At 46.6% G+C, this 22,801-nt stretch overlaps 1 protein-coding gene across 3 annotated transcripts in view; it reads right to left on the reverse strand.

Moving 5' to 3' along the window:
• The window catches only part of SPRED2 (sprouty related EVH1 domain containing 2), a 197,551-nt gene that overhangs the window by 107,984 nt on the left and 66,766 nt on the right, over positions 1 to 22,801 (reverse strand). Inside the window, exons 2-3 of one of the 3 annotated variants that reach the window (XM_054728137.1) lie at positions 7,186 to 7,266; positions 6,587 to 6,709 (exon numbers count right to left, since the gene is read on the reverse strand). The exons of the other annotated variants lie outside the window; for them this stretch is intronic. Of the exons in view, the coding sequence (XP_054584112.1) occupies positions 6,587 to 6,612 (26 nt within the window). The 5' untranslated portion in view covers positions 6,613 to 6,709; positions 7,186 to 7,266. The remainder of the gene's footprint in view (positions 1 to 6,586; positions 6,710 to 7,185; positions 7,267 to 22,801) is intronic. 3 annotated transcript variants of the gene reach the window in all.

Raw genomic sequence — 22,801 nt, forward strand, 5'->3', positions numbered from 1 at the left:
GGATGTGCCCGCAACCGAGGCACCTGCCCCCGACTGGAATCGAACCTGCGACCCTTGAGTCTGCAGGCCGACGCTCTATCCACTGAGCCAAACTGGTTAGGGTCCTTCGTGGTAATTTTTAAAAAGCAACCTCAAAGTCTTTTTGGATGTTGGTACAATATGAATAACTGTTTAAATTTTCACATAAGGTAAAATGATTCCTAAATTAATGACTCTTTACTTTAACCAATCAATAAACATTTGCAGAAAGCCTTCTATGGGCAGCAAGCCTGCAAGGGTTAATATAAGCTATTACTCCCATAGTAGACGGGCAGATGGGTCTTGCTTCCATGTAGTTCTGTTAGGGTAGGATGCAAATACAAAATAAACAGTGCTTATCTGAAAAATCGATGCTGGAGGCCAGAGTCAAAGCAATGCAAGGAGAAAAAGAAATAAGAGTGATAAACAATGAAAATGAAAAGACGGCCCTAGCTGGTTTAGCTCAGTGGATAGAGCACTGGCCCGCGGATTGAAGGGTCCTGGGTTCAAGTCTGGTCAAGGGCACCTACCTCAGTTGCAGGCTTGATCCCTGGCCCTGGTCAGGGAACCTCGAGAGGGAACCAATAGGTGTGCCTTTCTCACATCGCTGTTTCTCTGTCTCTCCCCGTCCCTTACACTCTCTAAAAATCAATAGAAAAATATCCCCAAGTGAAGATTAACAAAAAAAAAAGAAAAAAAAAAGAAAATGAAAAGACAAAGATGTCATTACTAGATGAACTTGGAACAATTTAAAAACTTAACCTGATAATTAAGTTGTAAGCATTTATGAATGGAGCACAGGAAGTACACCTAACCATGAAAACATCCAGATTTGAAAAATCATTATTTCAGTACACAGAGGAGCCAAAGCCATACTCTTAGAGGCTACCCAGATTGTTCTAATCTCCTCAATCACAAGCACCAAATGCTAAAGTCAAAATCCATTACGTTACCTCTACGCTCTAAGTGCGCGTAAACAGAAATTTTGTTTTGAAATAAGTATTCAACTACCCTTTGAGAGAAGCATAACTAACATAAGCACAATTTGCTATCATGGGTGCACATGTGAATATACTGTTGACAAAGATTACCTGAGAAATGAGTAGTTAGAAAACAGTTGTTCCTCAGCTCTTATACCAGTAACTATCAAGGATTTTACTAAGATCCTGGCCAGACTTCCTTTCCATGACATGGGACACATCAAGCTGTGGTAACAGTCCTTCAGGCCGACCCAGGGCAAGCACAAGAAAAGGCATTTTGCTCCACAGAGCACTGTATGCACCAGTGCAAAATATTCCTTCTACTCCCAGCGACTACCAGCCCTAGAGGGTGCCTTAAAAAAAAAAAATCATCCATGTCCTAGTTTTAAATATCAATTAAAAAGAAATATTTACAAGAAGAGTCATCAAGTTTATCAATATGACTGGGTCTTTAAAAAAAAAAAAAAAAGTCAGCCCAATTTACTTAAGAGAAAATAAGCCAAAACAAACAACCACACACACCAAAACTTCCTGCTCTGCCTCTATTATCATCTTGTTCGGTTTGGGAGGGTTCTGCTGTTAGACTGTGTATTTGTGTGCAGCCCAGTAACATAGGAACTATGCCAATATTGGAGTTCATCAGCACAGCTGTCTCCAACTTCAAGTGTCGAGACGCCATCAGAACCCTGCGGCTACTGCAAATTGTTAATATTGTGATTTCTGCAGAGATTCTCCTGCAGAGGCAGAGACACGGGCCCCGGCCTATTGCGTCCTACTTCCCAGTCCTATGGCTTCTACTCCCCAGTTCCTGTAACAGTGATTGGAATCAACGTGGTTTTGAGGTGTCAATCACCTATCGCCACCACCAGACAGTTCTGCACCCAATTTCCACACACCACTCCAAGGGCTTCGTGTGAACACGGGAGTTTCTCAGGAGGAGGCCTTCGTTAACCAAATACAATTATAATCATTGCGTTAGTCGACAGGGATGAAACCGCATTTTAAAGGAAGAATTAAATCCATTTTTAACCAATAGGCTTTTATTCCAACACTTTAAAAAATGTCTGCTGTCTTAGGCAAGTAACGACAACTCCTGCCCAGGGTTATTTGAAAATTAACAAGCTGAACCTGTAAAATTCCTACCTCAGTGCTCCCTAGAGTCTCACTGGACCTTTGTTTCATGCTTGGTCCTAGACTGTAAATTTTACATAAGCTATCTCATTTAATTCTCACAACAACTTCATGAAATCACTAATACTTACTCCTATTTTATTCACACTCAGATAAAACCTAGGTGGGATCCGAAAGTGTGCAAATGGCTAAGCTTTGCGCTGTAGTGTATATTTCACGAGTGGCATTTAACACAGGATCCTTGACTGGCTCCTGGCTGAAATAACCAGTTATAAAAGACGTTTTTCAGACAATTGAGACTGAGTGTTAAAAACATCAGGGAATTATTCTTAATTTTGTTAAGTGTGCTGATGGTATTGTGGTCTCACCAAAGAGTATTCTCACCTTTTTGGGAAGTAAGCTCAAGTATTTTATTTATTTATTTTTTAAATATATTTTTTTATTGTTGATAGTATTCAAGTATTTATTTTTATTTTTTTGTTAATCTTCACCCAAGGATATTTTCCCACTGATTTTTAGAGAGAGTGGAAAAGAGGGGGAGAGACAGAGAAAGAGAGAAAAACATCGATTGGTTGCCTCCTGCATACACCCTGACCAGGGCTGGGGATCAAGCCCCCAACTTGAGGCACGTGCCCTTGACCAGAATCGAACCCAGGACCCTTCAGTCCCTAGGCTGATGCTCTAACTAACCACTGAGCCAAATTGACTAGGGCTAAGCTCAAGTATTTAAATATGAGTTCTGATGTCTAATTCTGAAATGGTTCCACAAAAATAATTAAGTGGGGTTTTTTTTTTTTTTTTTTTTTAATGAGAAACCTTTCAACATTAGTATGACTGCAGGCAAAGCTGCAAATCCATTCTCTCAGCAAGATGTGTGTTCTGGAGAGGAACAGAATAAAAAAGCTGAATGAAGACCTGATGTCTCCGAGGTTATAGCTCACTTGAGAAGGATTTCTTCATTTTTTGTCTGCAAATTTCCAAACCACTTATAGCCATGATCAAATGCTTTAAAGAGATGGTATGACTTAAAATTTTTTTCTATTCCTATGTATAAAAGACCACTTTCGATATTTTGTTGGTGGTCTTTACTTTTTAAATTATAAAAAAAATGTGTAGAATTGTTAATCTTAACATACATTTCTAACTGGAGTGGGATCAAAGAAGAGTCAATGTAATTTTTATATTAGCTAATTTTTATGACCATCAGTGAATAGAACAGATAAGCTTTCCTGAATTACTATATATTTATCAGAGAGGAGCTTTAAATTGACATGGAAAAGAAACATTAGAAGACAAAACTTTTTTTTTAATTAAGCATAATTTTACCAGTGGTTAAGATTCTGATTTGTTATATTCTGATGCGAACTATAACAGACATTTAAGAAAAATAGGTGGACTAACAAGAAAATCTATTTTGCCTAAGGCACCAATATAACTCCCTAGGTCTCCAGTTTATTGTTACCAATTCTCTTTTTAAGTAACAAAACTTGCCTAGCCGAAACCGGTTTGGCTCAGTGGATAGAGCGTCGGCCTGCGGACTCAAGGGTCCCAGGTTCGATTCTGGTCAAGGGCATGTACCTTGGTTGCGGGCACATCCTAGTAGGGGGTGTGCAAGAGGCAGCTGGTTGAAGTTTCTCTCTCATCGATGTTTCTGGCTCTCTATCCCTCTCTCTTCCTCTCTGTAAAAAATCAATAAAATATATTAAAAAAAAAAACTTGCCTATTTCCAAAAGTATCCGAGGGACCTCAAACATGAAACCATTAGAAGAGAAAACAGAAGATCAAAATTTATGGAGGAGTAAATAAGTCTAGCAAGAAACCTTGGCCAATATGGCTACCCTGATCAAGCAATAATTTTGGCTCTGAGCTTCCAGACAGTAGTAGCAAAAAAGAAAAGGCAATCATAGCAAGCCCTATAACTCAAACAGAAACCTTCTTTCTGGTACTAATACTTAAAAAAAAAATTTTCAGATGGGTCATTACATAAGAACATTGAACAATATAATAGAGTGTCCACAAATGCCAGTTGATAGAACGTGCAGCCTGCTCTCTAACCAGGCATTTCATGTCTCATGCCAAGGTCATTACATTAAAAGTAATCCTGAGAAAGCTGTGCAGTGAGCGAAGGGGCCACAGCCTTCTGATTTTCTGAAACCAGAACGTGTCCGCAAACAGCCATTGTCTCAGCTAGGCTTCTGACAGCAGTGGGGGCAGCCAGTTCTCCATGCTGAACTGCTCTTGAAAGCCTGGAATAGAGGTATTTATTTCTTGCTGGTGATCCCACTTGAAGTCCTTTTGCTTTGGACCCCAGATAACATGCCTCGGTGAAAAGGGAGAGGCCAGGCCAGTATTCACAAGGGACAGAGCCAAGGAACCCAATCTAGGGTGGTCGAATCCATCTTTGGGGAATCCCGAAGCCCAAAGCATGGCTACTATTGCTATCTGTGTGTGCAGGGACAAAGGAGGACCCACACACATACCTATTACTAACCAAGGCCTGAAGGGGTTAAGGCCCAGTAACCTATTACTAACCAAGGCCTGAAGGGGTTAAGGCCCAGTAACCTATTACTAACCAAGGCCTGAAGGGGTTAAGGCCCAGCAGCATATTAACTCCCCTCCGTTATTTCAGCCTAGAAACACAACTTTATTTTTTTTCCTTTTCACTTTCCCATTTCAAGGCAGTCTACGAAGGCCAAGCAAAATGTCTAAAACAGAAGGGCCAGCAGATGTAGTGGGATGGCCACAACATATACACTGGGCGGGGGTCCTCTCCGGCTACGGGTGCGCGGCAGACGAGGGGTTACTGCAATCAACGCTCCCTGGGGACCCACAGGAAAGGAAATTCCCTTTCCCCAAGACTAGCCCTCCAACACCCCCTCCCTCCTAGCCTGGCCACAGCAGACGCCGAAGGATCAAGGGGCGTTAAAAAAAGGAGTAGATTCTTAGAGCGGAGCACAGCCTTCTGTCACCTGCCGCAAGAGAAGCCTTCTCGCCCAAGCCCTGAGTCACTTCCCCTCTCTGCACCGTCTCAATGCTCCAGGAGGCAAAAGACCGGGGCCTCAGGAGCTGTCTACCCGCAGGCCCCACGCCCCCAGAGACACTCCCGGGGCCTCCCTCTAGGGGTAGTTTCCGCGGCTGCGAACAGGGTCTTTGCGCCGAAGCCGGCGCCGCCACTACCTTGGCTTAAATGGCAGGCAGCTCTGAATGAAAGGAGCCGAGGCTGGCTCCGGATTTATGAATGTGCAGGGGAGGAGGGGAGGGCTATCATGTGACAATAAAGGAGAACGTCTTATTCACAAAAAAAAAAAAAGGAAAAAATAGAAGAAGAAAAAAAAAAGTGGCTGGTGGCGGGCACAGCCGCTGAGTAGTGGCGGCCGCTGTGCGGTGACCGCTCGGACCCGAGGCCGACGACCTCAGGCGCCGGGCCCAGCGGCCTAGCCTGCGTTGCACCCGCAACCGGAACGGCCTCCGGCGGGACTGGGAAAGAATCAAACCCGACTCTGCGACCGCGAGGCTGCAGGGAGCTGCACCGTGGCCGGGGCCTGGAGACCTGCATGCGTCCCCGGGGGGCGATGGGTCTGGCTGGGAGCCCCTAGGGCGGAGCGCCCTGAGCATTGTTACCCTCGGACTCGCGGAGCCCGGCACGCACACGGATGCACCGGCGCACACACAGACCCCCCCGCCCCCCTCCCACACACACACGCTCTGGCCCGCACTGTACTGCCCCGCAGGATCCCGCCCGCCCCCGCTGCGCACGCCTCGGATCCGCCCCCCGAGCTACCGGACCCCGCGGGGCGCGGGTCCCGGGCACACAAGCGCGTGCACACCCGCCCGCACGCGCCGCCGGACCCCGGGGGCGGCTCCAGCACGCCAGCCAGCGCGAGGACTCGGGCGCACGCAGACCCCGCACCCAGGGCTCCCCTGGCTCGGCCGTGTTTTTTATGAATGAAAATGTGGTATGCAAATGAGAGCGATTCAAGAAAACGAAATGGCGGAGCCTGGGCCCCAGCGGGCTCCCGAAAGGACCGCAGGGCGAGCAGCCGGGCGGGAGAATCACAAAGTCACCCAATAAAAAACCCACCGACCCCAGGAAACCGAAGCGGGGGTGTCAGGTCTTCCGCTCCGGCCGCCGAGGATTACGGGGTGCGGGGGGGCGGAATGTTTGTAACTCCCCGGGAGAGGGAGGGGGACCTCCCTGAGGTCACCAGTGCGCCCTTGGCCCCCGCAGGGGCGACCAGCCCGCCGACCCCAAGCGCGCCCCCGCCGGTCCGCAGCAGTCTCTGCCCCCTTCTCACATCCACAAGGGGGGGAATCTCGCGTCCCAAACCCCACAGGCCAGCGCGTCGCTGCACCCCACGCCAAGTGCACCCAATGAGAGTCCCCCGCCTGCGTCCTCAGCCCCGACCCCCACACGGCCCCCGCGGGGCACGCGCGTCCCACCCCGCGGCCAAACTTACTCGTCCGGGTGTGTTTCTTCGGTCATTTTCCTGTTCACCTCGACGCCTGTCCCGCGGCGGGCAGCTTGGCTCCCTTCATCTTCCTGTGCGCTCACCCCCCTTCTTCACATCTCCGGAGATCGCCTGATTTGGTTGGGGAGGGGGGGACGGCTAGAGATGAAGGGGGCGTCGCAGAAGGCAGAAGGGGAAGCTGCACGACCGGGCGCTGGGTGGCTTGGGGGAAGCGGTGCCAAGGCAAGCCGCGGGAGGTCAGGAGCGCCGCAGCGCCGAGGGGCGAGGCGGGCGGGGGCTTCGGGGGCTCGGGAGCGGGCGGAGGGGGAGAGGTTTGGGCTGGGGACGGCGGTGAGGGAGAAAAAGAAAAAAAAAAAAAAAAACACAAGCGCGCCGTGGAGCGGCGGAGACTGGTGAGAGGAGGAGAAGGGGGCCGGCCGCGGGTGGGGGCTCTGTCCGGGGTCGCCCCCGGAGGGGGGGGGGCGGGCCAATCACGGTTCCGGGGAGCGGTCGGCGGCCGGGGGAGGTGCGCCTGGGAGGCGGTGCAGGGCGCCCCGTCCGAGCCCCATCTCTCGACTCTACCGATTTACTCCATATTGGATTCTCACCGCCGCCAACAGGAGGAGGAAGTAGGGCGGAAGCGATGACGTCTTCCCAGCGGCCAGAGGTGGTGGAGTGCAAAAAGCTTCCTACTTGCGACCGAAAAAAAAAATGGGAGAGCGCGGAGAAAAAAGGGGGAAAAAAGCAACTTTGTCCCGTCTACTGAGCATGCCCGGCTTCCTCTCCCCCCTCCCTCCTTCTGGCTCCCACTCCCGCGGGAGCCGCGGAGCGGAGTTGTTTGCACCGCGTCTTTGTGGCTCCGGATCCTCCTCCGGCTGAGCTCCGGGTTTTAAGATGCCCGGGAGGAGGGAGGAGGCGGGAGCCGGGGACTCGCACACATCTGGCTCGCGTTCAGTTCCCTCCCTCCTACCAAACCCCTGGATTAAAAATCAGGGGGTGGGGAGGAGGAGGAAGGGTGGAGACGGAGAGCTCAGGGTAGGGCCGGAGCGGTGCTCGGGCTCTGAGGATCAACTACTCCCCCACCGAGCGGTGGGAGGGTGAGGGCGGCACAGGTGCTTTTGCCAAGGTTCTGAATGGCAGAGGCTTTTCAGTTTCACGTGAATCTTATGATGTTTATTTTTTTTTCTTTTGTCTTGGTAAGGGAACGGGCATTATTTTACGTAAAAAGAATAAAAGGTAAGTCCACAAACGCAGTCGACAAACGTTTGCATTTTAGTAGAAACGACGCGCTTTCTTGGGTTAAAAAGTAAGCCCAAATATATATACATATATTTTTATTTTATTGAGTAAATCTTTCTCATGTTGGTGGAGGATGGCCCTGTCCCAGGCTCTTGAAGGCCTAGACTGGACCAGAGATTGCCAGCCCAGTGGCTTTGTTTGGAACAGTGAAATGGGGAGAAAAGAGCTCCTCGAGTCCCCTTTTTCTTCTTCTTTTTTTTTTTAAATTGATTTCAGAGAGGAAGGGAGAGAAAGAAACATCAATGATGAGAGAGAATCATTGATTGGCTGCCTCCTACACACCCCCACACACCCCCTACTGGGGATCCAGCCTGCAGTGCAACCAGGGCATGTGCCCTTGATGGGGATCAAACCTGGGATCCTTCAGTCTGCAGGCCGACGCTCTATCCACTGAGCTAAACCGGCGAGGGCCCCTTTTCCTTCCCTTTATCTTCAAATTATTTTTCCGATCTTGGCCAGGGACCATGGCCTAGGTGGGCCCATGCTCTCCAAAGCAGCACTGTCTGGGCAATGGGCAGGCCTTGCTTCCTGGGCACGCACCCTGCTCGGTTGCACAGGGACCTTTCCTTGTTTTTATGCTCTGCTGTTGGAGTCTTGACATTCTTTATAGTGTTTGAACAAACAAAGGACTCCACATTTTTATTTTGCAGTGGGCCCCACAATTTGCATAGCTGTTGGGTATTCCTTCTGGGTTTTTGCTAGGGAGCAAGAGATACAGTCCCGACACCTTCCTGCTCTCCAAACACAGTAGACTTTTCCATCCTCCCAAATGTGCTAAGAGATGACACAGATATTTTAACTAAATAGCAACCACTGAATGAATTTATTTTTTTTATTTTTTTAAAACATTTTTTTCTTTTTTAATATATATTTTATTGATTTTTCACAGAGAGGAAGAGAAAGGGATAGAGAGTTAGAAACATCGATGAGAGAGAAACATCGATCAGCTGCCTCCTGCACACCCCCCCACCGGGGATGTGCCCGCAACCAAGGTACATGCCCTTGACCAGAATAGAACCCGGGACCCTTCAGTCCGCAGGCCGACGCTCTATCCACCGAGCCAAACCGGTTTCGGCACACTGAATGAATTTAAAGTAGATTAAACATACCTCAAATGTAGTTCATCTAAAGGGTACACACACACACACACACACACACACATTTGGAGAGCCACAAGTGCTCCAAAATAGTTTCACCTTGAGTCATGGCGAAATTGGTGGTTTACCCTAGCTTAGTGCTGATCACAACCATGAACTTTCTGGGTATGGATCGGGCTTGACCACCTTTGATGCTGAGTGCCGTTGTATGGTGGTGAAAAGGGCACCAGATGGAAGGAATACCTGGGTTCTGGTTTTCTCCTGGCAGCCTGAAGACCCTCAATGAAGCTTGTAGCAATTCTTCAGTTTCTGCATAAAATAGAGATAACAAGGCCAAGGTTGTCTTTCTCAGCGCTTGAGGCCATTGAGAGTCTATGAGAAAGCACTGAACAGAGCAAGATCTCATTGGTCTCTAAATCCCCACAAAGCTAAGGTATCTATCCAGTTATCACCTTTGGCCATTGTTGCTTTTCTCTTAGAGTTGCTGAAAGAGGTCCCACTCAGTCATTCCTGGACTTCAGGGAACACAAACATTTGTCCATATCAAAATTACCCATCCATGCCCTAACTGGTTTGACTCAGTGGATAGAGCATCGGCCTGCAGACTGAAAGGTCCCAGGTTCGATTCCAGTCAAGGGCATGTACCTTGGTTGCGGGCACATCCCCAGTAGGAGGTGTGCAGGAAGCAGCTGGTTGATGTTTCTCTCTCACCGATGTTTCTAACTCTCTATCCCTCTCTCTTCCTCTGTAAAAAATCAATAAAATATATTTTAAAAAAATTATCCATCCAATGGGCACCTCTTTGGCTCCACCCTCCAGTTTTAGAAAGTCCAAATGACACGGTGGCAGGTGCGGTGGTTACTGATTTCTGTAGGCAGCCAAGCAGAATTGGTGCCATCACTACTCATTTATCCAGCTCCCTGCTAATAGCCGTGAATGACTGGCCCTGCCCTCTAACCGGGCAGCCAGAGGAGCTGAGAAAAACATTCGAGGTCCAGAACTCACCAGGTCACTGGTTGGTTGCCCTGGTGCCACACTCCAGCAGGTTTTTAGGTTCTCTGAGCCTGGGTTCAATGTCTGTAGTGCCAGGATAATACCCACAAACGGGGCCGCTGGGAAGATTAAACGGTTTATACAGTGAGGCTACTGAGTTAAGCACACTGCAAATAGGAAATTAATGGCAACCCTTTCTTCTTTCTAGGCAGCTGTATTACTATATTGCTACCCCCTCCACTCTGGGTACTTCATGTTCCTCTAAAGAAAACCTTCCAGTTTTCCCTTGTTCATTACCCAAAGGGGCCTTTCTCTTTCTTTCTTTTTAATATATTTTATGGATTTTTTACAGAGAGGAAGGGAGAGGGATAGAGAGTTAGAAACATCAATGAGAGAGAAACATCTATCAGTTGCCTCCTGCACACCCCCTACTGGGGATGTGCCCGCAACCAAGGTATGAACATACCCTTGACCGGAATCGAACCTGGGACCTTTCAGTCCGCAGTCCGACGCTCCATCCACTGAGCCAAACCGGTTAGAGCCAAAAGGGGCCTTTTGATGGAAATGTTCCTAGCAGGTCACCTCTTGATCCTCCCATCAATTACTAACTGTACCATAGAAGAAATGGCATATTGGGCGAATAACTCAGATATGTTTACTGATCTGAATATCAGGATGTTATCAAAGTCTACTGGATCGTTACCAGAATAGGGGCTATCACGGATTTAGGGCTTTAATTTAATGACATTACTGAAAGAGCTAAACACCCACATCCCTGTCTCTCCCCCCACAACCTCCAAAACGGGGAACAAGGCAGCTCCGAACACGATCAAAATCAAGGGTGTCGACTCAAGAGTGAGAAAGTACAGCTTCAAAAGTAATGTCGATCTATTCACAACTTCACGTAAACCTAGCGGAGCCCCCAGCACGCGCCCCCACCCGACCCCCCACCCCACCCCCCTCCGCCAACCTCTCAATCCCGAGTCCCGGGTGGGGCAGCACCCCCACCCCGGGCCTTCCCGCCGGCCTCCCGGAAAACGCGGAGCGCGGAACCGGAGCGACCCTCGGTGGCCCCGGGACGGGCATGCTCAGTAGACCCACAGGTCTTGTTTTACTCGGAAGCCCGTCGCGGCCCCCGCCCCCTCCCGCCCCGCACGGGAGTCGGGAGCAGCGGACATTTTATCCTTCTTGGCAATCTGCTCTCTTTCGAGTCCTTCGTCTCCTCTCCGCGTCCTCCCCACCTCTCGCCCATCGGGGTCTGGTAGGGCCGGGGGTGTAGATCTCCCGGGGCGGGGGTAGCGGGGGGGGGGGGGGGCTCCGACAAATCACCCACCCTGACCCCCGAACCCGGGACCAGAACGGGGGGGTGGAGGGGTGCGGAGTGATTTGGAGAGGACTCCACTATATCCGGAGGTGTGTGTGTGTGTGTGTGTGTGTGTGGCCGGATCCCCCGAGACCCCCACACTGACGCGGCACCCCTGCTCCCGACCCGGCCAGGCGCGCGCAGCTGCGCGGGGGCCTGTCCTCATCTCACCCGCACTCTGCCCCTTCGGTATTTCTCAATGACCGGCGCAGGGAGGACACTTCCGACGGGGGCGGGAGAGGGTGTCATTAGCGCTCGGTTTATCAGTTCCTTCCGGTCTGCCCGGAGCCCTGCCCCGCGCGCCCCTGGGCCGCGCCTCGGGCGCTCGGGCGCCCTGATTATTATGTTTAAAGGAGCGGTCGTGTGTGCCAGTGTGTGCCCAGTGAGTCCGCAGCCCAGCTGTCTCCCCCCCCCAAGACCCGCAGGCCGGAATGGAAACTCAAGCTCTCTCGTAAGGAAGGGGATGATGCAAACTTAGCAACTGACCCGGCGGCCGGGAAGGGTGCCCTCCCCCACCCGGCGCGCGGCGTCCCGGCCCGGGCATGAATGGCTGGAGCCAGATTGCATAATCTGCCGGGTATAAATAGCCGGCGGGCGGGCCGCTGACGCGCTCGCTCGCTCGCTCGCTCGCACCGTTATCGTGCAATACTTCAGCCCCGAAGCAGTTCACTCCCAGGTCATTTTCCCTTTCAGCTGCGATGCTGGGATTTTAAATAGCAGAGATGAAAGGCTCTTATCCCTGCCTCCCTCCTCCCTGGAGTTCATTTATTATGAATGAACCGCCAACCTCGCGGCTTCCTGAGGCACTTTACTCCACTCCAGGTACGGGAAAGACTCCCGGTCAAGGCAGCGGTCCACCCAAGCTCGTCTGTGTGCCCGCGCTGGGGAGGGAGAGAAAGCTGGCAATGATTGACAGGCCTGGGAAACCTTGTAGAGAAAATGTAACCGCTTAGGGTTTTCCTCTGGAGTTTCCATTTTTAACTCGACACGACTCGGTCCTTTTAAGAGTGGGTTATGCAAAAGGTCTTTCGGCTGTGGCTGCTTCCTCTCCCGCCGTGGGCCGCAGCGTCTGTGCAGGTGCAGTTTCATTCAGAAGAGCTGGTTGCCTCCCCCCTTGGAGGCAGCCAACACTCTTAAGAGTCTCAGGGATGTTGGGAAGGTTGGGGAGAAAAGCTAGCCCAGCCGGTTTAGTCATTTTCTTGTTCTAGAACTCTTCTTAGAAGCCCCAGCTATGTGCAAAGCTGAGAAAAATCTAAAAACATATTCTTTCCAACTGTGTTTTTTACAAATGTGTGGTCCTTGAAAGTATACAGAACGTTCTTTCCCCCTTTCTCTTTAACACCAGATTTCAACTTCGTTTCTCAAAATAAAATGACAGATTTCTGGCCTGTGAAAGGCAATGGTCAGGCTCATTATTTTTCCAATTGGATGCGCGGGCTTTTCCTGCATTTAAAGTTCGAGGTGCTCGATGAGGCAATGGTCCCTGCCCTCTAGGAGTTCCATCAGGTGGGGCAACAGGCCTGTAGATAAAACGTTAGGGCAGCAATTGCCAGCCTTCTTCATCTCATGGCCCACGTAAACTAATGAGTAAAATTCCCTGGCACACCAAAAAATATATATTTTGCCGATCTAACAACAACAACAACAAAAAAAGGTATAATTTTGATTCCTTCACACCTGGACGGTTATTGTTGTGTTGGCTCACATTTTTAAAAAATATACTTTTATTGATTTCAGAGAGGAAGGGAGAGGTCGAGAGATAGAAACCTCAATGGTGATAGAAACATCAATGGCGCCTCCTGCACACCCCACACTGGGGTCGAGCACGCAACCCCTGCATGTGCCCCTGGTTCATAGGCCAACGCTCAATCATTGAGCCACGCCAGTGACAATCTAAGGGAAAAGAAGTCAGTGCCCCTGATTAAATGGTCAGGTATTGCATGTTTTAAGAATTCTTGTGGCACGCCGGTTGAAAATCGTTGCTTAAGGGCAATCGAGTAGCTACTCTAAAACATGGGGTAAGCAGGAGAGAACGCAGAGGTCTGCCCAGAGGAAGGGGTGTTGGAGCCAAAACTTGAAGGAGGGTGAGAGTGCTGACAGATAACTGGACGTGAAAGATCCTCTGAGATAGCCCCGTGAGCAAAAAGGCCCAGAGATGCGAAACAGTGTGAGGGCGGGGAGTAACAGAAAGGCCGTGCTAAAGGGTAGGAGCCAGGTCAGGAAGGTCACGCAGGCCACCTTAAAGGAGATTAGGCTATCTTGAAATCGTGGAACCTTTTGTAACCCATTCACAGCTGATCTTTCTCCAGCCCCAGTTCATTTGATTGCTGTGGCCTCACCCCCATAGTGATGCAAATGTAGGGCAAGTGGGCATCCATTGTTATGGGATTAGGGCAGAAAACCAAATTCACAAACTGACAGCCCCTAGGACAGATAAAGCCCCAAGTAAGTTTTGTTTTGCCTGCTTAAAAAAGAAAAAAAAAAAATCTAGCTAACAGTTTAAAATCAGAATATTTCACATAAAAAAAAAAAATCAAGATTTTGGGGCTCCTCCTGAAAAAACTATAGATGTGGCTACTGGGAATTACGGAGCGATTGTTGCTGAGTGATGGCTGCCCTGTCTGGCGGGCTTCTGGCTCCTCTAGGCATTTGAGTTTTTGACCTCTGGCATAAAAGAATCTTTTGTGACTGGATCGAGACCTCCACTCTGAGCCCCAGGTAGGTAGAGCTTGCTGTTAGGCCTGATCTAGCATTGATACCCTCCTCCCCCAGGAACTGACCTTTCAGGCCATTTCACTATGGACATTCCCTTTGCTGAGACCACATTTCACTTGCAGCAGACCTCCCCTCCGGGCATGCGTAAAAAAGTCTCGGCCCAGAAAAAGCCCGCCAAAAGTCCTTTAACCTTTTGCACTCGGATGTCGAGATTAAAATTACTCTTTGAATGTGTCAATAATTTGAAATATAAAAAAAAATCCAAATAAATACGTTTGTATGAAAAGAAACTCCAGTTTTTTATTCTACTGCCGCGCTTTGTAAGATCTGGGGTATTTAAAAAATTAAATCCCGAGCAGAATAAAGGAATCGAGAAAAAAGCAAGCGAGTGCAAAGGGTTAAAAGCTGCTGACTCCTGTCCCTGGGTGCTGGAGCCATCCAGGCTCAGCCACCTGGTGTGCGGGTGACCGAATAATAAATTCAGGATCCCTCACCATTCTGGCCTCGTGCGTTCCTCGACGACCTAACACTTGTCACTGGGTGTAGCAATTTGCACGAGAGGCCCTGGGCTTCTTAGGAGTAAAGACACCAGTCCCCAACCCCCTGCTCCAAGATTCCGTATTATATAGTTAGCCACTGCGCAGGGTGGATTAACGTGGGCTCAGCCCCAGCCCAGTGGCAGGGACAATGGGGCCCCTAAAATAACAACTAACACGCATCTTCCGCTCAGACTCTGTTTCTAGGGAACTCAACCTAAGAAGACAACCAGGCTTTCTGCCAACAGGGCAGCTGGGAGTTCGAGTGATCAACTGGAAAAATTACCAAATAGGATCATGTTTTGTACCCCAAATTTGTGGAGCAGCTCAGACAAGTTGTGTAAACAAAGGTTTTAAGCAGGCACTACTAGACTCAGATGTACCTTTTTAACTGGTTACTCGAGGCACATAAGATAGTTTCTTTTTTTTTTAAATTTCTTTATTGATTAAGGTGTCACATATTTGTCCTCATCCCCCCATTCCCATCCCACATCCCTCCCCACGGATGCCCCAACCCCCTGTTGAACTTAACCATTGGTTAGGCTCATATGCATGCACACAAGTCCTTTGGTTGATCTCTCCTCCCTCCCCCCACCCTCCCCTACCCTTCCTCTGAGGCCCGATAGTCCGATCGATGCCTCCTTGTTTCTGGTTCTGTTCTTGTTCATCAGTCATAAGATAGTTTCTAGGGAGCAAAGCAAAGACTGAAATTTTCTTCTTCCATGACAGGAATAACAATGCCTGACAAAACACAGTGGCCGTGGCCAGGGCGAGGGAAAACCAATTCCAAAGACACAGATGGGGTCGAGATATCTTGGCTTTATTGTCTATTGGACCCGGGGACTCATGGAGAGGTCTGGGATAGCTTCCAAGTTTTTGACTTGGGAAACTGGATGGAACTTAGTGCCTTTAACATGATAGGGTAACAGGTGGGGAGAAGGGAAAAGGGCTTGGTCACTCAAGATGGAGACGTAAGAGACAGTTGCCACCACTCAACTCTGGGACTCACAAAGTAGGTCAGGGATTGAGGGACCCAGGGAGACCAAAACAGAGGGAAGCAGAACCTAGAGACAGAGATGGAGAGACAAGAGAGACACTGCCCTGAGGATATCATTGGAGTCAATTGTGTCTGAAGCCTGAAGATGATTTGGACTTTTTTTTTTTTTTTTCCAGAGAGAAAGGGAGAGAGAGAGAGAGAGAGAGAGAGAGAGAGAGAGAGGGAAAGAAACATCAATGATGAGAGAGAATCATTGATCAACTCCCTCCTGCACACCCCCTACTGGGGATCGAGCCTGCAACCCAGGCATGTGCCCTTGACCGGAATCAAACCCGGGTCACTTCAGTCCGCAGGCTGATGTTCTGTCCGCTGAGCCAAACCAGCTACGGCGAGGAGTTTCAATAGAGATTCTGATTTAATAGAGCGAACCTCTCTGTGGACGAAAGGGGCCACATGCTGACCTGACAAGCTCAGGGAAGGCCTGCATGGCAGTCTTGCAAACTCAGAGACCTAAAGTAACCACAAAGGATGGTCTGAAATTACACTTTAACTAAACGCAGTTATGGTGGGCAGTTACATCCTAGGCCAGTATCTTCACTGACAAGGTCAACCTTTACCTTAACTGAGCCTATCTGTCTTTTTGCATCTATGATAGCATACAGATGCCACAAATTCCTTCATTATCATGTTAATTGTTCCTGCACCCACCTAAGTATGTGTCCATCATTTTACTTTTTATCCAATCCCAGGGGTTTCCTCCGCTTTGCTTTATCCCACCTCCTTAATCTATCACCAATGAATTTCATGTAACCCACCTATGTCCCTCCTTTAATTGCAATGTATAAATACAAATGTAACCCGCCATTCTCTGGAGCATTATCTCAATTCGTTGAAGTTCTGCTTCCCAGCATATGTTTGGCTCAAATAAACTCACAAAAATTCTTTACAGGTTTCAATGATTTTTGTTTGTTTGTTTGTTTTTGTGTTTTTTTTTTACGTTAACATCTCCTAGGAAGTTAAACACAATATGAGTTATACTGATGTCTCTTTTTTGCCTCAGCATCCCACTATCACCACCTTACTTCACATTTTCAGCTCCCTTTCACTCTTAACATCATGCCTCATTTTTATTGCCTTTATTCCTCAGCCCCGTTCTTCTGTAAAGACCATAACTGAGAAAGGAAGCTTAATAATGTAAGAGAATCAGAGCTTTTAGAATGAGAAGAAAATGAAAGATATGTTTGTGTCAACTGTGGCTCCAATAAACCAAACATTTTACCCAAGCTTTTTGTAATGGGTAAAGAGGAAAGAGAACAAAGCTCATTATGATATGGTCCCTGTATCAGTAAGCTTTTGCTGTATAACAAACCACCACAAAATTTTGTGGCTTCAAGCAATAAGCATTTTATTATTTCTCATGAGGCTCTGGTCAACTTGGTGGTTCTTCTGGCCTCTGCCAGCTCAGCTGGGGCAGGATGGTCTAGGATGGTCTCTCCCATATCTGGTGACGGGCGGGCTAATTGGTCTTGTAGGGCCTGAGCTGAGCTAGTTCACTGATGCCACATGATCTGTTATCCTTCGGCAGGCCAGCCCAGATTTGATCACATGATGGTGGTGGCAAGGTTCCCAGATCAGCAAGGCAAGGCAAAACCCAAAGTGCAGGCCTCTGCTTTCTGTCACATTTGTTAATATCCCATTAGCCAATGTAGTCACATGGCCAACCCAGGGTTAAGAGTCAAGGAGCAGTGAAGTAGACTCTCCTTCTTAATGGGAGGAGTGGCAAAGTCACCTGGCAAGGGATGTGCATACAAGGATGAGAGGACTTTGTGAACATTTTTTACCATCTACTTTAGTCTCTAACCCAAATTTCACAGTTAGAGAAGGGTATAATAATATACATTGATCACATGTATTTGTTAAGTATTGTATATTTTAGTATACAAATATTTAATAAACATTTTATGAAGTATACTATAAGTACATACATTTTTACATAAGCATCATATATTTGCATATAGATAAACTATTTAGATATGGGAGTACTATTGATAGAATTAACTATCTTTACAGTTACTGATTTATGACCAAGTAACTAAAACTGCTTAATGTTTAGTAGATTTGTGCATGTTATAAAACTCTTCACAATTAATTTAATGAATAAAGAAAGAGATCTTATGAGTTTCTTATTATGCTTGCCCCTCTATCTCAGCATGAAAATCCTATCCCTCATATATCTTATTTTTAAAATAGGTATATTTTAATCCTAAAGAGATCTGGGTAATTAAAATGTTTGTAAACCAAAGCACATATTAAAAAAAACACTAGGGAAACTTTATCTGAAGTTACTGTACATTGAATAATTTGGAAAAGCAAATAATCATCCCTTAATTTGTTCAGTACATCAACTCAGATTTTATGCATACTTTTGGGGTTAAAGCAAGCCTCACTTGTGTCCTTTTTTGTTGATGGCAGAGGTGGTGCTTATGGCGGTGGCTATGATGATGACGGTGATGATGGTTGTGAGAGGGGAGGCGTTGAGAGGTGATGAAGGTGGAGGTGGTGGTGATGGTTATGGAAATGATGGTGGTTGAGGTGGTAAGAAGGATCTGAAACAGAAACCTTCAATTTGCTGCAAGTGTTTCCCTGTGGCCCTCTTACCAGGTCCCAGGCTGTATAGATAACTGGGCACATGCATTGAAGAAAGGAATCGAAAAACAATTAAGAGCCCTGGCTGGGTGGCTCAGATGATTAGAGAGTCATCCTGATAAGCCAAGGTTGTGGTTTCGATCCCTAGTCAGGGCACATACGAGAAGTGACCAGTGAATGCATGAATGAGTGGAACAATAGATCCATATTTCCTTTTCTCTCTCTCTCTCTCTCTCTATCTCTCTCTCTCTCTCTCTCTCTCTCTCTCCTTCTTCCTTCCTCCCTCTCCCCTCCTCTCTAAAGTCAATTTAAAAAAGAGAGAGAGAGACCAAAAGTGGGTAAAATGTAGCATGAGATGCCCTGTAGGCTAAGCAATTTCCCACAATGCCAGGAGAGCCCTTTCTACACCTTTTGTAATTGTACATTGGCTTATTTATATCCCCTTCCCACCAGATTGTAAGCTCACTGAGAGCTGGGACTACATCTTATTTTTAAAAAAATTCATTCTAGAGTCACTGTGGCACATAGTGGGTGCCTGTTTTCCTTCCTGAGTAAATGAATGACAAGCCACCATGGCTTGCCTCCTTCCTTTCTCGCTAAAAGTGCATTTTGCCCCAATGGCATCAGAGAAAGTGCCCTTCTGAATAACTTACGTTTTGCTGCCCCAGCTGGCTAGTGTCAGATAGGGTCTGGGAAGGTCCCAGTTGAACAGTAATATAACATCATGGAGTGGTAGAGTTCAAAGGACATTAAAGAACCATGTGTTTTAAGATGAGGAAATTGGGGCCCAGATAAGCCAAGTGACTCAATTAAGACCACACAAATTGGGTCACATCCAGAACCATAACTCAGGGACTCAAAGTTCAGATTCCACAACCAAGGTGCCTTTGTTGGAATAAGACCCTTGGCACTTCTAATTATGCTGGTGGGAAGCACTGTTGCTTACCAATATTGTAGCTCATTCATGAAGGAGAAAATGAAGACTTTTAGCTTAACAAACACTACTCAGGGAGAGCTAAGTATATATCTTGCATATGGCTCACATTAAATTCTACTGGACACTGCTGATCTAGGGCAGTAGTGGTAATTCCTTTTTCCAGTTTTTGGTTTAAGAATGGCTATGATTTTTAATTTCAACTGAGTGTAGTTTTCTTCCCTGGTTTTCCTTAAACTGAACTGTCACAGTGTAGCCAATAAAATTCAGGAAGGTGTCTGCTAGGGAAATTCTGGGAAAGATTTGAATCCCTGAAAACAAAAGAAGATGGGGTGAGAGGGATGCCCCCTTCCTGCCGTAGACATTCTTGGGTGCAGCAGTGATGTTCACTACCTAGCTGTCACAGGAAAGCTGACCCAGAATCCTGAATTTGCTGAGCTACTGAGTTAACCAGAGTTGGAATCCACCTCCTTCTGGACTTCATGTTATGTGAAATAGTAAATATTTATTATTTAAGCCACTTTTGTCAGTGTCCTGTTACTTATGGCCAAAGTAACTGATTCACATCATATTCATCTGTTGTGTGCTCAGCAATCCCTGTTTTTAGTAAATTCCAGTGTTTCGACAGCAGGTGTCTGGTTGATTTGCTACCTTGCAGAGAGGATCAATTTCTAGATAAATCTGTTTTGTTTGTTGTGTTCATATCTTTTTTTAAAATTAAATTGATTGGAGTGACATTGGTCAACATGCACATATAGGTTCAGGTGTGGGTTTCTATGTGACAAGATCTGTATATTGCACCGTGTGCCCACCACCCAAAGTCAAATCTCCTGTCACCATATATTAGGACCCCCTTCTCCGCCTACCCCCTTCTCCCTGGCAACCACCACACTGCTGTTTGTGTTCATGAGTTTCAGCTTTATATCCCATATGAGTGAAATCATATGGTTCTTAGCTTTTTCTAACTGACTTATTTCACTTAGCATAATGTTCTCAAGGTCCACCCATGTTAGCACATCTCTTTGAGATGTCATCTGCTAACTTTTGTAGGCTGAGGAATTTTTGTTGCTGTTCATGTAACAACTAAACATTGGACAATCTACAAAAACATCAAAACCTCTGGCCTCTGCGCTTACAAGCAAACATGTATGCTTATAACATGTTGTGATTGAAATTCAGTGGTTTTGTTCCATTGTTATTTGTGACTATAAAAATAAGTCCTGTTTATTATACAAACATTTAAAGTGTAAAAAAGAAAAAAAAAGTGTAAAAAAGTATAGTGAAGAAAATAATCTCCCAGCAATCCCACCATTTAGATATATCCTCTGTTGATATTTTAAATGTATCTTTATAGACTTTTTCTATTTATAGTGTATATTTGATTTTAAAAAAACCTATATAGCATGTATTTTAATTAAATAACATCACACTTAAGTACCTTTTTGTAGCCCCTTTAAAAAAAAAAATCAGTGCTCTGGTCGGGTAGCTCAGTTGTTTAGAATGTCATCCTGCTGCACCAAGGTTTCAAGTTTGATCCCTGGCCAGGGCACATATAAGAATCAACCAATGAATGCATAAATAAGTAGAAAAAAATAGATGTCTCTCTCTCTCTCTCTCTCTCTCTCTCTCTCAAATCAGTTTTCTAAAAAATTATTTAAAAAACCCTAAGCTCTGGCTGGTATGGCCCAGTTGGTTGGAGTGTTGTCCCATACACCAAAAAGGTGCGGGCATCTTCAGCAATAATATGCATGTGTTCAGAGCCCTAAATTTCTTTCAATTACATTTTATGTTCAATATTAGTCTGTATTCATTTTTTAAATCCTCACTTGAGGATATTTTTCCATTGATTTTTTTTTTTTTTTTTTTTTTTTTAGAGAGAATGGAAGAGAGAGGGAAAGACAGAGAGAAATATCGATGTGAGAGAAACACATTGATTGGTTGCCTTCTGCATGAGCCCCAGGAAGGCTTGGACCAGGGAGGAGCCTGCAACCAAGGTATGTGCCCTTGACCAGAATCGAACCTGAGACCCTTCAGTCCGCAGGCCCATGTTCTATCCACTGAGCCAAACCGCTAGGGCTCTGTATTCATTTTTATCTTCATACTTGCTGTCATATAGGTGCATAATCTCGACTTTCCTATCTCTTCTTCAAAAACATTTTTTTCATTGATTGATGTGAGAGAGAGAGGAAGGGAGAGATAGAGAAAACATCAATGTGTTGTTCCACTTACTTATGCATTCATTGGTTGACTCCTGTATGTGCCCTGAGCAGGGAGTGAACCGGCAACCTTGGTGGATCCAGACAATGCTCTAACCAACTGAGCTACCCAACCAGGGCTTCTATCTCTTCTTCCTTATTTCCATTCCCTCCCAAACCCACCATGGTCTAGCTTTTGTCCTCACCACCATACACAAGCTGCTCCTTGGTTAGGACACTTCATCTGATTGCCAAATCTGGTGGCCTTTCTTGATTTGTCAACTTAACATAGCTGACCACTTCCACCTTCTTGAAACTCTTCCTCCAGTAGTTCCCATGACCCAAACATCTGGTTCCTCTTTACCTATCTGTTTATTCATTTATTCAGCAGAATTTTATAGAGTACCTGTGTTAAGTGTTGTCATAAGGGCATGCAATAATATGGTGAAGCTAGCATCTATTGAGTGCTTACCAAGTACCAGGCAATGTTTTGAAATTTTAAACACTTCAGTCTCACCAAAGCAGGGGCTAGCACTTTTTCTTAAATATTTTTGGCTCTGCAGGCCCTATGGTCTATGTTGCAACCACTGGACTCTCCCATTGTAGTATGGAAGTGGCCATGGATGATATATAAACAAATGAGTGTGGCTGTGTTCCAATAAAACTTTATTTATAAAACAGGTGGCTAATTTGGCCCACGGGCTATAGTTTGCCAATCCCTGCTCTAAATTCTAATCTAACTTCCACCGGGGTAGGAATTTTTGTCTGTTTTGTTATATGATAGTCAGTAAATATTTGGTGAATGAATACTCTTCTTCTAAAGTAGGAACTATTCTTCTAATCTTCATTTTACAAACAAGGAAACTGAAGCACAGAGGTTAAGTCACATGCCCAAGTTCACCAACTGACAAATCCAGGATCTACACCCATAGCATCTGGCATCAGAGACTATACTTTTAACCACCACACTCTACAGTGGTGGCACAGAGGGGAAGGTCATCAGCTATTCTCACAGATGTCTGGAGGGGTTATTTTAACTGAATCTTGAAGAATTCACCAGGATGTGGAAACTGCAAGTTTGGTACAAAATGGCATTCTGAGCAAACTGGCAGCAAAGGAAGAAAGTTTCTTAGGAAATGCATTCACTTTCCAGTAATTCACCTCTCTGGACATAGGGATTGAGGTGGAAAGTGGTGAAGATGAGGCTAAATGAGTTATGTGGGGGCCTTGGGTAGCATCTGAACAAATTTGGATTTTAACTTGGTGGCAGATGGGCTACTGCAGTGTTTTGAGCATGGGAAAGAATGACCATATTTGCATTTTAGGTCAATTTTTAAAGCTACATTTTATTTTAAAATTATGTGAGGCATGCATATTGCACAACATTCAAAAGCTGAGGTCTTCCTGCAGGCCTTCAGCCTTCCAGGGTGCAGTCGCAGAGGGCTCACT

This window comes from Eptesicus fuscus, chromosome 16, assembly GCF_027574615.1.
Source record: "Eptesicus fuscus isolate TK198812 chromosome 16, DD_ASM_mEF_20220401, whole genome shotgun sequence".
NCBI lineage: Eukaryota > Metazoa > Chordata > Mammalia > Chiroptera > Vespertilionidae > Eptesicus > Eptesicus fuscus.